This window comes from Schistocerca cancellata, chromosome 4 (genome assembly GCF_023864275.1).
Source record: "Schistocerca cancellata isolate TAMUIC-IGC-003103 chromosome 4, iqSchCanc2.1, whole genome shotgun sequence".
Taxonomy (NCBI): Eukaryota; Metazoa; Arthropoda; class Insecta; order Orthoptera; family Acrididae; genus Schistocerca; species Schistocerca cancellata.
In genome coordinates this window covers 239,867,042-239,883,415 of record NC_064629.1, presented here as the reverse complement: position 1 = coordinate 239,883,415, position 16,374 = coordinate 239,867,042, and the positions used below count along the sequence as shown (strand labels likewise).

Here is a 16,374-nt window from a genome sequence, read left to right as displayed (position 1 = left end):
ATATTTTCAGACTAGAATTGGTGACATTCTGCAATACAACGGATGTCCGACGACGACAGCAAGAAACTACCACCGTACATACGGTGGCAAGGCTCGTACACTGAATGTACACGCGTATCTTAAGCCACGACACACGGCAACAGGGACACTATTGTCTTAGCAATGCTGTACGACTTCTTATGTCATGTGATTGCTATTAAAATAGCACTGATCGCTTTTTCCATTTTCAAATTTCAAACCAATGCAATTTTTACGAGTAAAAATTACTCCTTTTTTTAAGAAAAAAGTTTATTTAAAAACGAAAAATTTTAACATTGTTGGTATGACTAATTAATATTTCAGTTTTTTTACTTGGTTATTAATCAAAAACAAAAAACACCTGTTATAACCGAGACCAAACAAATACTGAAAAATACCGGGTATTCAAATCTAAAATACCGGTATCTGTTTTAAACGGTCTGTTTTCCCCATATATAGAGTGGAGGAGGAAACCTATGAGTCATTGCTGGAAATTTCAGTGTCAGGACGAGAGCAATTACTGATCGTGTCAGTTCTAAATGCGTGGTAATGGAGCTCTTTAACAAAAACTTAAAAAAAGTTGAAGCACTGTCACAATTACCTGTGAAAGGAGTACGTATAGCGAGCCCAGTAGAGACCCAAGCAAAGTTTCAGAGGCCAAACGTACTCTTCACAGCGTCTTCCGAAACTTTAAGTTCAGTATTATATACACGGTAGGTGTTGGTAAAATGCATATTTTGAGGTAAGGCGTTATTTGTGGGAAATGAAAGGTGATACGAGATCCTGAAAACAGTTTGCGTCTCTTCATAAACAACTTTCAGCCTCATCGATGTCTGGGGCTCTACCTTGAAAAACAACACACGATCTTCTGTGGTGAATCAACAGTGGAGTTCACTTCTAATTACAGTTCACAACATTTTATCGAAGATGTAACATTACACTTTACAGAATTTGAAAGACATGCATTTAACCCTTTGTCTGCCAACAAAAAAAAATCTTTCTTCGACTTGTCATTTTCTTAACTCAGGTAAAACCAAGTATATAAGAAATTGAAATAAATTCTAGTTCTTGGGTTCTTTGAGGAAGGAGACCAGACATCGAGGTCATCGGTCTCATTGGATTAGGGAAGGACGGGGAAGGAAGTCGGCCGTGCCCTTTCAAAGGAATCATCCCGGCATTTGCCTGGAGTGATTTAGGGAAATCACGGAAAACCTAAATCAGGATGGCCGGCCGCGGGATTGAACCGTCGTCCTCCCGAATGCGAGTCCAGTGTCTAACCACTGCGCCACCTCGCTCGGTACATATAAATTCTAGTATTTTCAGCAAGAATGTTGTAGACCTACAGAATCTGGGCTGCATTCGATTTTACAGTGAAACCACTGATAAACGGGGAATTGATAAGTTTTTGTTGTAATTTGTTAAACAGTTCTTATTATTAGTCATGCAGAGTCCAACATCATAATTCTGAAACATCCATTTGGTATCTGGCGTGACCCACTTTGCTACACGACAAAGCACACCCTCTGAATCAGGCAGCTACATTGCTTCCTCACGGGCAGCCACGGCTAATACAAGCTATTCACGAGCCGGTCCTATTGCACGAGGCCAGCATATCCGCTAGCCAATTGACCACCGTTGATTGCATGTCACTTCACCGGTGCAATAGGACTGCATACGCTACGCCTCCTTCGCCAAGACACATCTCAGCACTGTTGCCAATCTTCGATGTATTATTTGAAACTGGAAAACGGTGCCAGAGTGTTACTTGGATTTATGGATTCGTCAACCGCCTACACTTTTTGTTGGGTTGTGAGATGACAAAAAAAAAAGAGTCTCACAAGTTTTCAGAAGTGGTGAGATGATGAAATGACTCGAACCAGATTTACTAATGCTTACAGACAAACTAAATTTGTTTATTACGATAGCTGATTCATAACGACTAAATGAGGCACACAAACCGTCATTTTAAAGACACAGTAACATTTAACGTGAACTGAAGATCTCTGATCTGTATAATTACACACAATAAACAGTTTACAGACAGCGGAGCACATATGAAGTATGAGCTATGCAAGTAATCTTAAGGTCAGGAAAGGCGGGAAACAGACAGTATCTGATCAAAAGTATCCCGAGACCTATTAGTGACCATTAACATGGGGTGTGTCCAATCTTCAGCTTTATGACAGCTTGAACTTTAATGGGGATATTTTCATGCGATGTCTGAAGGTCTGTGAAGGAATGGCTGCCCGTTCTTCGTCAATAACCGAAACAAAGAAGGTAGTGATGTTGGATGCTGGGGCCTGTAGCAAAGTCTACGTCCTAACTCCACACATAGGTGCTCCATTGGGTTTAGGTCGGGATTCTGGATAGACCAGCTTATTACAGGAATGTTGTTGTCCACAAACTATTGCCTCGTCGTCTCCGAATTGTTCCCTTACTATATGCAGTACACAATGCAGTAAATATCCTTCCGCATTTAAAATTTTCTTAGGCGGCATAATGGGACCACAGCCGAACCACTAAAACCACCACCCTTACCTCCTCCTTAATTGGCTGTTGGCACTACACATGATGGCAGGTAACACTCTCCAGGCATTCGCCAAACCCAAACCCTTCCATCGGACTACGTGATTCATCATTGCAAATCGCTCGTTTCCAGCCATCCATTTATTTCGAAACCAACTGGCAAGAATGCTCTTTTTGTACAGAAAACATCGGATTGAGTGCTTGAGATTTGTGTCAAGGCTATTACTTGTGATAAACTAAAGCACAGGCAAAAACGAAAACTCTACTCTTGCTAATTCACTATAATTAGTGAGAAAATTTGCAGGTAACCTTATATTTACCTTCTAGTCTGCCATTGGTGAAGGCAGATGTGCTGGATTTCTTAGATGATGACCTAGACGCCTCGTGGGTGGGAGATACCTCTGGTCCCTTTCGCTCGTGTACGTCGTAACACGACTGAGACGCCTGCGTCACCTTCATCAGAGGGTGAACGGCTGCGCCGACGCTTCCTGCGGAACGAGAATTACAACTTACCACTCACGCACTGTATGTCAGCATGGAAAAGAAGTAGACCTCAGCTTGGCAGGACATGTCGATAGCAGCAGCTGTTATTCTAGCGCACGCTGCAACTTGTCTTATAACATAGTTTCCCATCCTGTGGTCAAGTGGTTCGCCAAAACTCTTTTTCCATAATAGCAAGTTTCGAGGCTAGGGCTATTACTGTTTCATTATTGGTTCAAATGGCTCTGAGCACTATGGGACTTAACATCTATGGTCATCAGTCCCCTAGAACTTAGAACTACTTAAACCTAACCAAACTAAGGACAGCACACAACACCCAGCCATCACGAGGCAGAGAAAATCCCTGACCACGCCGGGAATCGAACCCGGGAACCCGGGCGTGGGAAGCGAGAACGCTACCGACCGACCACGAGATGCGGGCGTTTCATTATTACCTGCGAAATTGTCGTAATAATAACAATAATAACAACAACTCTTATTATTATTTTAAAATTAAATTAACCCTAATATGCCCCTTCTTACATATATGTAAATTCTGGAATTTATCACATTACTTCCACAATAAATTAATATTTACCGTGAATATCTGATTTACAGTCATGTAATAATGTTAGGAATTCATCGAAATTTAGTCTGCCAGCTTCTGTGTGTTCTAGCAATACTAACAGTAGTACCACGACCCGACTAGGAACGGTTATGTAGAGGTCACGCGTTTGATTTTCAGCAATAGCTCACGTCTCCTTTCCTCGTGGGAAATGTAGTGAGTTGTCAGTTGTGTATTAGAATCGTTACTGTTCAGATTAAAATGGATAACTGGTTGAAAAGTGGAAGTTTCAAAGGGCAACAGGGTTTAAGCAAATCGCAAGTTAGTTTTGTGTGAACAGGTTATTCAGCTTCTAGTGATGTGCGTCAATTACACAAAACTGAAACTTGTGTAACGAAAAGAAAGTGCGCTGGTAACTACACAGGGTTTGGATTTTCATATGTAGGTGACAAGGACTACTGAACAAGACCACAGTGTGTTGTTTGTGGCGACATTCTTGTTAACAGTACTCTGAAACCTTCTCCAGCGCACCTACATAAACAAATTTGCTGATTTTTTCTTCATTTTTTACGCGAAAACCTAAAGAGAGGAAAAATGGTTTACCTACTTTTGTATCCGTTGCAAACAGTGACAATGAGAATGCTCTTGAAGCCTCTTCTCGCATAAGCTACAGAATTGCTAAAACTGCAAAACCTCATTCAATAACTGAAGATTCAGTGCAGCCAATAAATGATGTAGTACGACGCACGCTTGGAGAATCTTTCACAAAAGAAGTCAATGTGGTACCATCCGCGAATACAGTCAACCGCAGTATTAAAGAGCTGTCAAACTACGTCGAAAACGAAATTTTGGAAAGAGTTCGTGTTAGTCCTTCTTTTGCGATTCAACTTGACGAATCGACTGATGTTGCCAATTTAGCAGTTTTTACTTTTCGTCCACTATATTAATGGGGAGTCTGTAGAAGAGAAGCTACTATTCTACAGACGCTTAAAACAGAGAACTACGGGAGGAGATATATTTAAGTTAACCGACGCATATTTTCGCGAAAATTCAATAGACTGGTCTCGCTGTGTAGGCACTTGTTCAGATAGTGCGAAATATATGATGGGGTGTTATGCAGGGTTTGTTGCCAAAGAGAAATCGGTAGCGCCGAATGCTTCTAGGACACATTGTTGCATTCATAAACGGGCCCTTATTTCTAAACACGTGCCCTATGGATTGAAATCTGTGCTGAAGGATGCAGTGAAAATAATTAACTTTGCTAAGGTTTGCCCTACAAATTTCTGCATCTTTGCAGGCTTTGTGACGAAATGGGAAAGCATTTATAAGAGTTTATTGTCTCACACTGAAGTTAGGTGACTATCTCAAGGTAGAACTATTTCCAGACTAGATGAAGTTCATGTTTTTCTCATGAGCCACATCTTCCGCAAAGGAAAGTGCATGGAAGACGAAATCTGGTTTCAGACTGTAGCTTTTTTGGCAGACATTTTCTCAAAAACTAACAGTTTAAGCTTATTTCTCCAGTGGTCAAACATAAACGTTTATATTGTGTAATACCGTATCGAATCATCCATTAAAAAAATTTAATTTTTGGGAAGCGTATTTCAATAGGAGTCAAACCGAGTGCTTTGACGCCCATCACGACTTCCTGGTAGAAAATCATCCTCCTTTGGATGAAAATGTCAAGAACATGGTTAAAGAACATTTGAAAAGACGTGGAAAAACCTTCAGAGACTATTTCCCTACTATGTCCAATAATTACAACTGGATTCGCATTCCCTCCGAAGAGTCAACCATTCTAGAATCCACATTAACTGTAAATGTAACAAAGCAGCTTCTTGAAATTTCCACTGAATTTCAGTGTCAGGAAAGTTAAAAATCTTTGTCATTAATTACTTTTTGGTTAAGCTTAACGGAAAGCCCAGAGTTAGCGAATAATGCCATAACCACTTTGTTATCCTTTTCATCCACATATTTGTAGGATAAGTCACTTTTATATGACTATTTAAAAAATAAATACAAAAACAGAGTTTTATGCTGAATGTGACTTTAGACTTCATTTACGTTTTGTGGTTCCTTACTTCAAAGCTCTGTGCCATGGAAAACAGGCTACACTAGGCCTACACGTTTTGTAAATTTTAAGCCGTAACTACAGTAACTTTAGGTTTTAATGGTTACGGATGAAGTTAATTTGAGGTTATTAAACTTTTATTTGGAATGAGTCGAAAAAGGTTAGAACCGCTGTGTTAGAAGATGGGTTGAAGAAAGGGAATTGTGGATTTATAGAAAAGTGTTGAGTATGTTTCTCTTTTAATTTCAAGGACAAAACACAAAGAATGATAGATTTTACAAGAACAAGATTGTTATGAGAATCTAAGGAGATGTAAAGGGAACAGTAGTTGAGATGCTATTCAGTCTGTGCCTTGAGCAAGCATTAAAGGAAACCGAAAGGACAGTGTCTTGACAAGATGTTATAAGAGGTTGGGAGAACGAGAGAATAACTGAACGAAAGAAATAGTTTCTTGAAAAGAAGTAAAAGAAGTCACGCGGAGCTAAGGGGATTAGATTAGGAAATGAGACACTAAAAGCAGCAATTAGGAAGTGATGAAGATGCTTGCACAGGGTAGACTAGCGTGGACATCTGCATCGAATCAGTCTAGACCACAACAACAGCACCGTCTGTTGTCACTGATGCATGTAACGCGATGCTATTATGGGATTTGTGGGTCCGCCTTCATTCAGACACTTACAGGATGGCGCACGAAATGTGTTACCAATTGTTTCTTTCACAATTTACGACGCACATTAGATATACCGCTGGGATCTCTACAGCAGTACCAGCAGAGCTTGGAAAAACAAATGAGTTACGAAATGACGTGTAATTCACGATACTGCGGCTAGGAGACTAGTAAGCAGCAATGGCTGACAACGGAAGACTGACGACAGAGCAACGATCGGCAATTGTGTTACTTTCTCATGAAACGAGAAGCCTTGTTGTGACTCAGAGGCGTTTTCGACAACAGTTCAACACACGATGGGTCCCTTGCAAGAAGACCATCCACAGGTTGTACGATAAATTTGTACAGGAAGGAACAGTATTGGAAGCGAAGCGACCTCGGCCTAAGCCTGTTTGTTCGCCGGAGAATATTGAAGCGGTACGAGTTGCTGTACAGAGAAGTCCCGGGAAATCGTGTAGAAAGGCAGCAGTGTAACTGGGAATATCCAGACGCTCCGTTGAACGCATTCTTAAAAGTGACCTCTGTATGTACCCATACAAGATGACCTGTGCACAGAAGCTCACTGAAGAACACAAGCAGCAGAGATTACTGTTTGCTCAGTGGGCGGAGGATAGGGAAGAAACCCTCAACAACGTTTGGTTTTCAGACGAGGCGCATTTTAATTTTGACGGTGTGGTTAACAAACAAAATGTACTCTTTTGGGCCACTGGAAACCCACAAGTGCTTCATAAACGACAACATTATGCTCCGAGGATTACAGCGTGGGCAGCAATTTCCAGTCACGGACTTATTGGACCCTTTTTCTTTTAAGAAACTGTGAACAGCGAGCGTTATTTGAGCATGCTTCGCAGTAGCTTCATTCCACAGCTTCTTGCTACTGCCTTGCCCTTCAACCCGCAGTGGTTCTTGCAAGATGAGCAAGGCCACATACTGCAAACACTGTGTTGCAGTTTTTATACGAGCATTTCGACATGCGGATCATTTCACTCAGGTTTCCAGGTCGCTTCAATGACGGACAAAATTGGCCCCCTAGTAATCCAGACCTCAATAAATGTATCTTTTTTCTTTGGGGGTATCTAAAAGAAAAATTTTCCCGAAACGTCCACGTGATTTAATGGAGCTCAGAAGACTTATTCTTCAAGCTTGCAGTGAAATTACGGAAGACATGTGCCGTAGGGTAATCACTAACTTCAGTGTTCGTTTGAAGGAAGTTAGGAAACGAAATGGTGGACATATTGAGCATGTGCTGAGTTAGAACAGATCTCCATGGACGGCTCTTCACTGTGGTATATGTTCCTTTCAGATTGTATTGACAATAAAGTTTATATTAAAAAACAAAATGGTAACACATCTACATCTACATCTACATCCATACTCCGCAAGCCACCTGACGGTGTGTGGCGGAGGGTACCTTCAGTACCTCTATCGGTTCTCCCTTCTATTCCAGTCTCGTATTGTTCGTGGAAAGAAGGATTGTCGGTATGCCTCTGTGTGGGCTCTAACCTCTCTGATTTTATCCTCATGGTCTCTTCGCGAGATATACGTAGGAGGGAGCAATATACTGCTTGACTCTTCGGTGAAGGTATGTTCTCGAAACTTTGACAAAAGCCCGTACCGAGCTACTGAGCGTCTCTCCTGCAGAGTCTTCCACTGGAGTTTATCTATCATCTCCGTAACGCTTTCGCGATTACTAAATGATCCTGTAACGAAGCGCGCTGCTCTCCGTTGGCACATTTCGTGTGCCACCCTGTAGTTATCAAAAAACTAGATTCGGTGGGCCGGCCGTTGTGGCAGAGCGATTCTAGGCGCTTCAGTCCGGAATCGCGCTGCTGCTGCTGCGGTCGCAGGTTCGAATTCTGCCTCGGGCATGGATGTGTGTGATGTCTTTACGTTAGTTAGGTTTAAGTAGTTCTAAGTCTAGGGGACTGATGACCTCAGAGGTTAAGTCCCATAGTGCTCAGAACCCTTTTAACCATTTTTAGATTCGGTGATAGCAGTGTATTTATTTATTCAAAAAATCCTTAAATGTAGATTTTTGCCTACTGAAAACACTCTTTTGAAACGCTGTGAATAGTTTATTAGTTAATCAATTACTGTTTATTCCTTACGTTTAACTACATTAATAACTGTTCCATTATCTTACGCTCGTGTCTCCTGTCACAGCGTAAGTTTTTCCTTTAACGTGATATTTATAGTGAAACAGTGAATCTATTTATTTAGTTATTTATTAAATATGGTCAGATTTTGGCCTCGGGGCACTCGCTTGTTACGGACCAGGGTTTTACTCATACAGTATCTTGTAAATTTCATTCATTTAAGAAATAACAGTATTTTTAACACAAGAAATGGTAGTAAAATTATATAAATAGAATTGAAAGTGATTCGAAACAAGATATGAATGCAGCTAATGACAATGTGAATAACTGTACTCCAGTGCCACACCTTAACACCTAGAAACTTTGGGTTTTTCGTTTATGTCTGTAATTACTGTTCTCTCGGCCATCTGGATGACTGCAATCTCCCGTTCACGTGCTTTTATGGTGAGATCATCCTCGATAAGTGTATTTTTCCCCTGACATACAGCTGCAAAAGTTTCTACCTTCGACAATGGACCTGCTACATGTCACTGCCGAAAGCGAGGTGGTTTCCTATGTGGATTCTGCGACCGTAGTTGTTTGACTAACAGCAATGCTACCTTTGTTTTTAGTACAAAACTAATCATTCTCTCTTCCCACTCCTCTTGTCTCCATTCTATTAATCGTCGGCCGAGTTCTCCATGTCATCTATCCCTAGTGTTTCCGTATTCTTGCAGCAGTGCTGCTCAGTAACCGCTGGAGTCTTGGTTATTCCTTGCGTTTTAATATCCTTGTTGTCCGCCCCCGGTAGCTGAGTGGTCATTCCTAAAGGCCCGGGTTCGATTCCCGGCTGGGTCGCAGATTTTCTCCGCCCAGTGACTGAGAGTTGTGTTGTCATCATTTCATTCCCATCGACGCGCAAGTTGCCGAAGTGGCGTCAAATCGAAAGACTTGCACCTGGCGAACGGTCTACCCGACGGGAGGCCCTAGTCACACGACAATATCCTTGATAATACATATCGATAAAACAAATATCAATTTAGATTTATATGGGACCGTTCTATCGAATGGGCACGTAAAATTCCACTTTAAAAGTAATTTTGTTTGTAGCGAGAAACAAACAGCAGCAATCTGCCGACAGTGGGCGTGGCATGAAATGTGTGATGAACAGTATTTGTTTGGGTTGACCCAAGTTCCACATTGCGAAATGGAATTGTAAACACCTGGTGAAACACGAGAGAAAAAACGCCTGACGAACCTTAGGAAGGACACCCAGTGTACACTGAAGCGCATAAGAAACTGGTATAGGCATGCGTATTTAAGTACAGAGATATGTAAACGTACGGCACTGCGGTTGGCAACGCCTGTGTAAGACAGCAAGTGAGTGGCGCAGTTGTTAGATCGGTTGCTGCTGCTACAATGGAAGATCATCAAGATTTGATTGAGCTTTAACGTGGTGTTATAGTCGGTGCACGAGCGATGGGAAACAGCAACTCCGACGTAGCGATGATGTGGGAATTTTCCCGTACGACCATTTCACTAGTGTACCGTGAATATCAGGAATCCGGAAAACGTCAAATATCCGACATCGCGGCGGCCGGAAAAGGATCCTGCAAGAACAGGACCAAAGACGACTGAAGAGAATCGTACAACGTGACAGAACAGCAACCGTTCCGCAAATTGTTGCAGACTTCAGTGCCGGGCCATTAACAAGCGTCAGCGTGTAAAACCATTTGACGAAACATCATCGATACGGCCTTTCGGAGCCGAAGGCCAACTCGTGTACCCTTCATGACTGCACGACACAAAGCTTTACACCTCTCCTGGGCTCGTCAACATCGACATTGGACTGTTGATGACTGGAAACATGTTGCCTGGTCGGAGGTGTCTCGTTTCAAAATGTACCGAGCAGATGGATGTGTACGGGTATGGAGACAACCTCATGAATCCATGGACCCTGCATGTCAGCAGGGGCTGTTGAGGCTGGTGGAGGCTCTGGAATAGTATGGGGCGTGTGCAGGTGGAGTGATATGGGACCTCTGATACGTCTAGATACGACTCTGACAGATATCACGTACGTAAGCATCCTGTCTGATGATCTGCATCTATTCATGACCATTGTGCATTCCGACGGACCTGGCAAATTCCAGCAGGACAATGCGACACCCCACACGACCAGAACTGAGTTCAAACACTTTTGTTGGCAACCAAACGCCCCAGACATGAATATTATTGAGCATTCCTTTGATACGTTGCTACGTGCTGTTCTCCACCCCTTCGTCCTCTTACGTATTTATGGACAGCCCTGCAGGATTCATTGTCAGTTCCCTCCAGCACTACTTCAGTCATTATTCGACTCCATGACACGTCGTGTTGCGGCACTTCCGCGTGCTCGCGAAGGCCCTACACGATGTTAGGCAGGTGTATCAATTTACTTGGCTATTCAATTAATATACACTGCGCAGCACAATTAACGGCTCGCTTTTTTTTAAAACCCGTAATTGCCTTCCACTGCGACGCATAAGTTTGAAATTCGGCTCAATGATGCCTACAACCTTCCTCCGTAATAGAGAAAATTCGTGGTGCCCTGCGACGTGGGTTAGGCAACCCACTGAGAACGGCTTGCCTTCCTTCAATCAGCCGCCAAGCTGATTTGGTGTCGAAGTTCCTGGCAGGTACGTTTGTAACGTTCTCAACAACGTTGCGTATGTGGCACCGAGGGAATTGCCAAACTGGGGTGAGGATGTGTGGAGGCGGGGTGGGGGGGGGAGATAGGGGAGGGGAGAGTCTTACAGGGACCCTTTGTAGTTTTATTTACACTATGTTAATGTTGCACCCCTGCGGGATCATGCCACAAGAGGGTGGAAAACAAGTTTGCTGAGAAAGCATAAATACTTCTTGTTGCTTCAGATCACGTTCAAATTTCGTTGAAGTGTTTTCAAACTAGTGGTTACAGGACAACCAAAATTGCGGTCGCGCTGCACTCCAAACGGGTACGATCTCGTTCACTGGGGATGCAGACCCACAATGCCCTTAGAGAATGGTTGAAGCAACCGGGGGTGCCAGCAGTGTCAAAGGCTGTCAAGAACATCTTCCTGTTGCTTACACTACAGCGAACTATCGTTTTTCAACCGTGAAGTGTGTGGGAATCAACGTCCCAATGAAAGGGGCGGTTTCATTAACGCCTTTTATGCCACCTCCTGAGACCTTTTCGTGTCGGTTCTGTGTGGCGGTCCCTCTGAAATGTGTTCTTCGGTCGTCCACAAGAAAACCAAGTGTCGCGCTTCTGACCTCCATCACAGAGCCGTCAAAAGATGGGGTGAAATGTGGGTAAGAGGGACTGTGACGAACTTCTCAACATGTAGCACGTCCAGGGTGGCGTTGACCAGAATTGTGGTGAAATTTGGTACCAATAGGACATCATTAAGCCACCTGGCAGCTTACATGAACTGCTGTGGCCTCTTTTTTGCATGTGTTGACACCTTATTGTTTGAAGTGTCGCCGAACCCGAGGATGAGGTCGTTGGGTGCCGCGCTTGTGCGCAACTACAGTCGAAGATTACGCCAGGTTTAAAACTAATGGGTCGTAATGGGAGGCTATTATAGGGTTTAGAAAGAATGATCCTTTAATTGTGGCATGGGTGTGTGTGTGTTGTCCTTAGCATAAGTCAGTTTAAGTTAGAGTAAGTAGTGTGTAAGGCTAGGAACCGATGACCTCAGCATTTTGGTCCCATAGAATTTACCACAAATTTCCAATTTCCTTTGTTGCACAGTGTAGTAGCAGTGCTTTAGTTAATTTATGTGGAAGGAGCGTGCTGACCTCAGCCATATGGCAGACGGCACGAAAGCTATCGACTGCAGCATTGCGTAAGGGTGCGTGCACGACTTGCAATGCGTGCCGCAGCACTTGATGTAATTACAGGTGAGTGCGTGGGCGGGCTGCCGTATTCGGACCTAGGCTCCTTCGGGGCACTGGGTAATTTATTACGGTCGTCTCACATGTCGACTTATCGTTATCTTTGTGCTGTGCTGTAAAAGAGTGGTTTTAGATTTCAGCAATGTGCTCCTCTAACCAAAATATGAGGACGTGCTGAAAAGTAATGCCTCCGAATCTTTCATGTGAAGACTCTTAAAGCTTTTTAAATAAAAAAACTTTATTAACATGCTATATCTTTATTCTTATGAATACATATTTAATTCTCAGCGTAGTCCCCCTGGCGACGAACACATTTCTTCCAACGAGAGACCAGTTTGTCGAGGACTGCTCGAGTTGCCGTGCGGTTCTAGGCGCTACAGTCTGGAACCGAGCGACCGCTACGGTCGCAGGTTCGAATCCTGCCTCGGGCATGGATGTGTGTGATGTCCTTAGGTTTAATTAGTTCTAAGTTCTAGGCGACTGATGACCTCAGAAGTTAAGTCGCATAGTGCTCAGAGCCATTTGAACCATTTTGAACCAGTTTGGCGATATCGTCGCTATAGAATTCTTGAACATTTTGATGGAGCCATAACCTCATCTCTGCTTCCGTCGCTTCATCACTAGCAGAGTGAAGTCATCTACATCTACATCTACATACATACTCCGCAATCTACCATACGGTGCGTGGCGGAGGGTACCTCGTACCACAACTAGCATCTTCTCTCCCTGTTCCACTCCCAAACAGAACGAGGGAAAAATGACTGCCTATATGCGTTTGTACGGGCCCTAACCTCTCTTATCTTATCTTTGTGGTCTTTCCGCGAAATGTAAGTTGGCGGCAGTAAAATTTACTGCAGTCAGCCTCAAATACTGGTTCTCTAAATTTCCTCAGTAGCGATTCACGAAAAGAACGCCTCCTTTCTTCCAGAGACTCCCACCCGAGTTCCTGAAGCATTTCCGTAACACTCGCGTGATGATCAAACCTACCAGTAACAACTCTAGCAGCCCGCCTCTGAATTGCTTCTATGTCCTCCCTCAATCCGACCTGATAGGGATCCCAAACGCTCGAGCAGTACCCAAGAATAGGTCGTATTAGTATCTTATAAGCGGTCTCCTTTACAGATGAACCACATCTCCCCAAAATTCTACCAATGAACCGAAGACGGCTATCCGCCTTTCCCACAACTGCCATTACATGCTTGTCCCTCTTCATATCGCTCTGCAATGTTACGCCCAAATATTTAATCGACGTGACTGTGTCAACCGCTACACTACTAATTACTTTTCAGCACGCCTTCATATTTTGGCTACAGGAGCACATTGCTGAAATCTAAAACCACTCTTTTACAGCACAGCACAAAGGTGTTCTTAAAGATATGGGAACAGATGAAAGTCAGACGGGGCCAAATCCGGACTGAATGAAAGATGGTCGATGACAGTGAACCAAAGGGGTCGGATTGTTGCACATGTCGCAGTACTCGTGTGTGGTTTGGCATTGTTATTCTGAAGGAGATGATGATTCATATGGGCACGGACTCTTTGAATTCGTGCGTTCAGTTTTCTGAGGAGGTCACAGTACCTTGTAGAGTTTAAGATAGTGACACCTAGAACATTCCTGAACACTGATCATGAATTTGCCTGCTGGAGGCGTGGTCTTGAACGTTTATGGCATTTGTGATTCTTTGTGGTGGATCTCCACTAATGCCCTCTTGTTTTCGAGATCAAAATGGTAAATCCAGCTTTTATCATCTGTTACAGTGTTGTCAAGGTACCCATCATCCTCACGTTACAAACGCAGAAGAAATGGTTGAGAGATGTCCAATCTCCTCTGTTTCATGTAAGGAGTGAGCATTCGAGGCACCCACAGTGCACACATTTGCAATATCAGAGTTCTGCAATGACGGTCTGTACACGCTCTCGTGATACGCCACTCTTACCTGAGGACTGTGTCTGAGTACATCAACCCAACGCTGATGAGTTTCATTGGTTTCCTTAGGTGGTCGTCCACTCCGACCTCTGTCAGACGCGTTGCTGTTAATACCACCGTTTCCTTCGTTACGAGTACGAACAACCCAAAGTCGCACATTACTGATGTCAATACAATCATCATCGTAAAGTGTATTGTTCTTCACGCACCGACAAAATACCGTTACACACCACCATGTTTCAAACTACAATTGGGAGCTCTCTAATGGCAGTGTTGCAAACTGTGTCAGCGAAGCAGGAAAGTCGACCGAATAATATGCATGACAAGTAATGCCTCAACCGATACTGAGAACGGAATAAGAAATTCGGAGATACTAGTTTTCAGCTTGCCCTGCTGGCCTTTAAAATAGCAACGCCATGATGGCGGCATACAACAAACATCAGATTACCATGAAGTGTGCCACATGCTTCCATATGCAAATAATTTGCGTTTCAGCACCTTGGACAAAGTGTACGAGAGTAACGCCGTCTACATTCCGTATATAAGGAAAGATTACTCAGCAGCTTTCTCATTCAAAAATCTCATTTGAATGTTTTGTTGTGTGTAATAAGATATTTTTATGACTAGTGTAAGAAGGAAAAACGTCTACCATTGGCAGAATCGTCGCCTATCGACAGAGCAAATTATCGTTACAGGATACGTCTGTCCGCGTTGGTCATTGTCATGAAGGATCTCACTGCCCCACAGGAGTAGCGTTGTGCCCGAAGCAAGGACATGTTGCTCTCTCAGCTGTGGAACGTAGTACAGCAACCCCATGAACTTTGGGCCAGGAAATGGACATATCCACACGAACAGTGCGACGATGCCTGTAGCTCCACGGACTGTCAGCAAGCGACCATTGTTGCAGGTTCTGTGGATGTGACAGCAGAAAAAGAGTCGGAGATAGTGGTGCGCCCATCGACACTGTACACACGTGTGACAAGATGGCTAGTGGTCGGCTTCAGTTTATAGGGAGGATTCTAGGAAGGTGGTGCCCATGTATAAAGGAGACCACGAACAGAACACTTGTGTTCCGGATCCTCACCTTGTCGGATCCAAGAAAGACAAGGGCAATTCAGAAGTTTGTTGCAAAATTTGTCACAGGAATACACGCCTGTATTACAAAAATGCTCCGTGTAGTCAAATGAAAATCCTACGAGGGAAGAAGACGTTCTTTTTGCGGAACGCAATTGAAAAAGTTTAGAGAATCGACATTTTTGGAAGACTGCAGAACGATTCTACTGCCACACATAGTGAATGGCAGAGGGTGCCTTGTTCTGAGGATGGCTGTTCCCTTTTCCTGTTCCAGTCGCAAAGGGAACGAGGCAAAAGAGACTGTCTTTACGCTTTCGTACGAGCCCTGATTTCTCTTTCGTTGGCTTCGCGGTCTTTCCGTGAGACGTATGTTGGTGGCAGTAGGATCGTTCTGCAATCTGTCCCACTTGCCGATTCTCAAAACATTTTCAATAGTGTTTCACAAAAAGAACTGTACATGTAGCTGTAGATGTAGACGCAGATTTCTAACCACGTTTGTGAAAGGATGGAGAATTACTGACAAATAGGTTCAAATGGTTCAAATGACTCTGAGCACTATGGGACTTAACATCTGAGGTCATCAGTCCCCTAGAACTTAGAACTACTTAAACCTAACCAACCTAAGGACAACACACACATCCATGCCCGAGGCAGGATTCGAACCTGCGACCGTAGCGGTCGCTCGGTTCCAGACTGAATGACAAATAGGGAGCAGCATGTTATTCTGGATGGAGTCATCAACATACGCTGAAGTTATACCTGTATTTCCCCAAGGGAGTGTAATGGGAGCGTTTTGTTCATGTCATATACTAATGACCTAGCGGATAGAATTAGTTGCAATCTCAGGCTTTTTGCAGATGACACAGTAAATCAAGGAATATACTACTACCCCCTACCTTTCGCCCCCGTATGGAACGCGAAGACACGATTAGACTAATTACAGCACGCAGAAGCGTTAAGCAATTATTTTCAATTATTATTCCCGTGTTCCATACGTGAATGGAATGTGTAGAAGCAGTAATAACTGGTACAATGGGATGTACCCTGTGCCATGCA

General features: G+C 43.5%; 1 protein-coding gene across 2 annotated transcripts in view; it reads right to left on the bottom strand.

Moving 5' to 3' along the window:
* The window catches only part of LOC126184749 (diacylglycerol kinase 1-like), a 356,241-nt gene that overhangs the window by 322,578 nt on the left and 17,289 nt on the right, over positions 1-16,374 (bottom strand). For both annotated transcript variants that reach the window (XM_049927288.1, XM_049927289.1), the window contains exon 2: positions 2,865-3,032. In XM_049927288.1, coding sequence (XP_049783245.1) covers positions 2,865-3,003 — 139 coding nt within the window. In that variant the 5' untranslated portion in view covers positions 3,004-3,032. The remainder of the gene's footprint in view (positions 1-2,864; positions 3,033-16,374) is intronic.